This window comes from Phaseolus vulgaris, chromosome 3, assembly GCF_051622355.1.
Source record: "Phaseolus vulgaris cultivar YP4 chromosome 3, ASM5162235v1, whole genome shotgun sequence".
In the NCBI taxonomy this organism is placed as follows: domain Eukaryota; kingdom Viridiplantae; phylum Streptophyta; class Magnoliopsida; order Fabales; family Fabaceae; genus Phaseolus; species Phaseolus vulgaris.
This window is the reverse complement of record NC_143500.1, coordinates 47,638,369-47,643,786: the sequence shown is the minus strand read 5'-3', so window position 1 is coordinate 47,643,786 and position 5,418 is coordinate 47,638,369. Positions and strand designations below refer to the sequence as shown.

The window sequence follows — 5,418 nt, the reverse complement described above, 5'->3', positions numbered from 1 at the left end:
AGATTAATAAAAAAAGTTCAATGCTATAATCTTAACAGGATTAAAATACCACTCTCAATTTGATTCCTGAAGTCTCTTCATATATGGCCCAAAGCTTGCGGATACACCGAAAGTGTAAACTCTGAAATTCATAAAGAGGAACCTCGGTAGCAGAGACATAGACCCAATAATTCACAATGAAACGTTCATCTCAATGGTATCAGTACATCGTACATAATATATACACAGATGGGGCAGGGCTCTAATGGAAAACTTTGTCATTTTCATTGGTCCTGTACTTGTGAACTCTTTGGCTAGTCAATTATCTCCTTGTGATTGTGCAGATATACATCATGTGACTTGACATCAGTGTTGGGGAGATTGGAAAGAGTGCAGCAGGGCTCAAAACTGTCCTGCTCTTATATCTCTATCAAACCGATCTGCGTTAAGCGTCCCTGGAAGCTCTCTGAAGTCTTCATTGAAGATGGAATATGCACTGCAACGTTTGTTGTAAAGTAGAAAATATTTCAAAACTATCACAAAATAGTTTGCAACAAGTATATTTGGTACAACAATCATTTATAATTGGCCAAAAATACAAACATGGGTAGGCCAGAATTCCTCAACATATTACAGATAGACATATAACCATGAAAATTTTAAGCATATAAATGATGACAGAGATGGGACATAAAATATATCATTAGCTTTATTGTCTATATATTCCCTTTTGTCTTTCTATTTGAGAAAAACTAGTATTACTTCCATATTGTCGAAATGGATAAAACTAGAATACTAAACTCGTGACATCCTTCCCATGGATTGAGTAATCTGAAAAGGTTAACGTATGAACCAGGTACAAATATTACACATTATACTAGGAATTTTCCAAAGGAAAAAAATGAGGAAAAATCCAAAAAAGCACATGAAAAGAATTAAAGCTCTTGATGTACTATTACTTAGATATGCCGAATTTTTAATCCAATTTATTTTATTTTATTTACACTTCATTCTCAAACTTCTGCACTTCATTTTTTTTGCTTCTTTTGACAATAATGAAGTTCACACAAGCATACACGGGTCTTATTTGAATGATCAGATTTGACTTTCTGCTGGTACTACATTTTGAACAATATACTAGTAATGCACAGAAATAATGTCTGGTCATACCTGATGTCACCAACTTGGCGCTTTCCAAGGTTGAAGAGAATGAGACAAAAGCCAGTTGCAAGTATCTACACGAAAGTTGAAACATACAATAAAGACAAGTTTTATAGCATACAATGACCATAAAGTACCCTTATAAGACACCTTAATTTAATCTCTACAATGTCAAATCGAATTGGGTTCAGGGCATAATGGTGCATGGAAATTCTCAGCATATCAGATGAAGATCTAACCATGAGATTATGACAAGAAAGGAGTGAAATTTGCCACAGAACTTTCACACAACATAAGCTCATAATTGCTTTTCTCCCGAAAAACAAAAGACTCTTTTCTTTTCAAACTTCGTTCCGGGGGAATTCAGATTCAAAAGAAGTCACAAAAAAACTACACAGAAATTTGTGCACTGAACGTTATGGTCCAGCATCCCAAGTCCAATCTATGCATAGGTAAGATATAGTGGAGTTGACCATAAAAAACAGATAGTAAGTGAACTAAAAGGCCAATAACAGAAAGGAAGAAAGGAGACATACATACAAAGGTCCGAGATCCCATCTGTGGGCGACAGGAGCAAGGATAAACCACAAAGTTATGAGAAGCCACGCCTTCAGACTCAGAGTGAAAATTACCATCAAAACAATATCTGTGAATGGAGAATAAGCATTTTTAGAAGATTGTTATGTCAAAGGGAACTCTTATCATCATCATTGCCCACAAGAGATTGACACACATCTATAGTGATATGCCTGGAATAATGCATACACAATAACCCAGTTTAAATTGTCTGCAAGCAGGCAGATTATGGTGATACATACTGCATATGCTTAAAGGGCCACATGGTATAACTAGAAGATTTGGAAGTAGAATATTTGAATGATTTCATCAAGAAAAAATGTGAAATAATGATTTCAACATTATGGATTCAACAGTAAATGATTACATATTTCAACGATGAAAATAGTGATTTACTAATGCCTAAACAAATACCATTTATGCTGCTTCTTACCTGGAAGCTTCAAGTTATCATGTAGAAAAGAGTACAACCTCTTCTTCCACCGACTTGATGAGTGAGGAAGCCGAAACTTCTGCAGAACAAGTAATCAAGATGACATTCAGTCAAATGAATACCAAATTGACATTATGGTCACCTTGTTAGACAACAATGAATTGATCTTACCAGATCATCATCATCATCATTGTCATATTCATCCTTCACTGGTGGCTTTGGTTTGACAGCAACAATCAGGCAATCTAGTAAATCAATAGGCAATTAATCACATATCTGTAAGATGTAGGAATATTTAACATTAAATGCATAAAAAAAATCGTAAAACGCAATAGTCCCAAAAAGAGAGAGAAGTCATCAATATAATCAACAAGTAATCAGGTATTATTATTTTATAATAGACCAAGTAATAGTTAGGGAGATAATGGTTTCAACTGATGGTTATACTGATGCAATCCTAGAAGCAAAAGTTGTTTTCGAAAGGTAAACTCGGAAAGAGTTTATTTGGATAAGTTTCTTCATAAACATTTCAAGGAGAGAAAAATAAGAAGGAAAAAATGAAACCAGTTTCTTTATAAGCTAAAGTTAACTCATGCACAGTAAAAAATAAGAATTTGGAGAAGTTATATGAGAGAATTTCTACAAATAAACTCACAAAAAAGCTAATTATAACTTGGGGAGAAGTTCATTTCATTTTTTCTCTCGTGAAAGTCTTTAAGGAGAAATTTGTCCAAAATCTATAAGAAAGTTGAAAGGATGAATGACGTGACCATAGTATAGACTACAGAAGGTCGCAACAGAGGCGGTTGCAACTTTAAGGTGGAAATCTCACTGAACATTCTTCTTTTTCTTTAAAGAAGGTAATATAGTGCATTTTTCAAATAACCAAACTAGGACTAGAACTATACCTTCATCATTGAGTTGTACAGATAAATCATCTCCATTTTTCATGTCATACAAGGCACATCCACGCAGAATAAGACTCAAGTTCTCAATTGGTAAATTAACATTCCCAGCAACTAACCTCCTCAAATCACGCACCTATATGTGATTTAAAAGAAACAAAAGATCACCTATAGTTAACAAGATGGATCATCAAACAGTTTTCTAATTAAAAGACATGAAACCATGACCATTCTTCCCCAAAGAAAGGTAAGGCCAGAATCAACATAGCTTGATCATCTCGGCCCTCCCTTCCCAAACAACACCCTTTTCGGAAAAACACAACATTAACAAATAAAAGTAAAAATGTAGGCAGTTTGAGCTATGAAGGCACACTTGGCTTAGTCCACGATTCAATTGCAGCTAACCCTAGCCAAGTATCATTGTCAACCGAAATCTTGTCATCTGCGAAAAGGGTATTAATTTTGATTCTTTTTTTGTTTTACCAACGCCCCAGAGAAGAGGGAAGAACAGCAGTGAATTCAAACGGTGTGAATTGGGATGTTGGAATTGAAAAAGAAAAACGCAGAAATTGGGAATTGAAGGGGAAAGAGGAAGTTAGAAGAGAAACCTTGATGGAAGAAGGAAGGAGGAGGCGAGAGGGGCGTGCAGGACCAATTGTTCTGAGGACGATTTCCACCTTCTTCTCCGAGTCCTGTTCCTCCATGCCCATCTCTGAATCAAACCACTACCATCATCAATACCAATTAAACAAAATATGCTTTTAAATCAAATTCAATTTAATTGCATTAAAACTAATTTAGACCCATTAAGTCATTCTAAAAATGAGTCATAAATAAATTTTATTACACCATTCTTTAAGAGTAAACAGTCAATTTTGTGGTGACTTTAGCTTTTAGTTTATTGACATCTTAAAAAGCTTTAAAAGTGTAGTTTTTTTGTTTGTTTAATATTTGAATTAATCATAATGTCATTATTTTGATTTTCAAACATATGTTAATTTTAATATTGTTATTATTATGTTACATGTAATTAAGAATAAAAGTAATTGGGATCGAATAAAATTTTATTCAAAATAATTTAATCTATTTAAAATAATTAAAAGTTCTTGTACAATCTCATGGACTTATTTTTTAAGTATAACCTTCTTTTTTAAGTTTGATTTTACACAGTATTAACCTTTTAAACATCTATTTTGGTATTTAAGTTTTGAAATAGTATTAACCTGTCTCTTAATATGATAATAGGTCAACAAAAGAACTTTATATATTAATAAATTATAAAGTATAAAATTTAAAACAATTACTACACAGTACATGAAATAAAAGTAGAAATATATAAGTTTGTAAGAGTCAACTACAATTGGTTTACATGATATTAGCATCAATCACTATAACTTGTTTAAAGATTCATTGACTTTTTAAATAAGACATCAAATTGTCCTTTAATAGGTTTATTAAATAATATTTTAAGCTGCTCAACACGATTAATATTTAAAAATAATAAAAATTGTAATTTTAGTAATTTATAAAATTTGATATTATAAAAATATAATTTATTTAGATAGATAAACATATTAAATTTCAAAAGATTTTAAATTATTCAATCTTAACTTTATTAATTAAATAATTTTTTAGAAATATCTTATAAAATGTATTTATCTTATGACTCATTATAAAACATTTTAAAGTATAATGTCTTTAGAATAATGCAACCATTAGTCAAAGTTATTGTATGAATAGAAAACATCATGTTCAATATTACTCATACTTAACTTTAATCAATTTACTTATAAAAATGATGTGTTGAACCTCTTTAATTAATATTGATGTTTATATAAAAATCATTATGAAATTAATTACATACAATAACTAACATACTATAAATAATTGTGTATAATAATTACGTACAATAATATTAAAATGATCAATTCATTATATTTCATTTCCATGATGTTTGCATGGTGATTGATTCATAATGCTGGTCTGAAGTTATGTGTTGAACCCTTGTGTATATAAATCTAGATTAGCACGACAATCACAATTAATTTATATATTAGTCTGACATAAAACACACATCTTTTACAAAAGTTCATGTTTGTCATAGATTATCGATATAATCTTAATCTTGATAATTCAACTACTACTCGACTTGCCATTTAAAGAGGTATATGCCATTCAAAGAGGTATATGCAACCTTAATTATTTTGACTATATGGTACCATAGGTATGAATGATAAGTTTATTATTTAAAAGTATTCATAAGTGTATTATTTAAAAATAATTAGAACTAACTGAAAAAAAAATCATAAAAAATTAAGCATTGCAATTTCATAAATATGCTTTTATTTAAGTATGAATGAGAAG

At 30.9% G+C, this 5,418-nt stretch overlaps 1 protein-coding gene across 4 annotated transcripts; it reads right to left on the bottom strand.

Moving 5' to 3' along the window:
• Positions 1–58: 58 nt before the first annotated feature.
• On the bottom strand, positions 59–3,931 carry LOC137808168 (ubiquitin family protein). Of its 4 annotated transcripts, none has more exons than XM_090299651.1 (8): positions 3,663–3,805; positions 3,428–3,496; positions 3,058–3,190; positions 2,321–2,394; positions 2,150–2,228; positions 1,681–1,786; positions 1,150–1,214; positions 59–475 (listed from the first exon to the last, which is right to left on the bottom strand). In XM_090299651.1, the coding sequence occupies exons 3-8, from the start codon at positions 3,098–3,100 to the stop codon at positions 399–401; spliced, it is 444 nt and encodes a 147-aa protein (XP_090155777.1). In that variant the 5' UTR covers positions 3,101–3,190; positions 3,428–3,496; positions 3,663–3,805; the 3' UTR covers positions 59–398. The 4 variants fall into 4 exon arrangements, with proteins under 4 accessions (XP_090155777.1, XP_090155776.1, XP_068465243.1 ...); XM_090299650.1 differs by having other exon boundaries at positions 1,677–1,786; positions 3,663–3,791; XM_068609142.1 differs by lacking the exon at positions 3,428–3,496 and having other exon boundaries at positions 1,677–1,786; positions 3,663–3,931.
• Between the last annotated feature and the right edge of the window lie 1,487 nt (positions 3,932–5,418).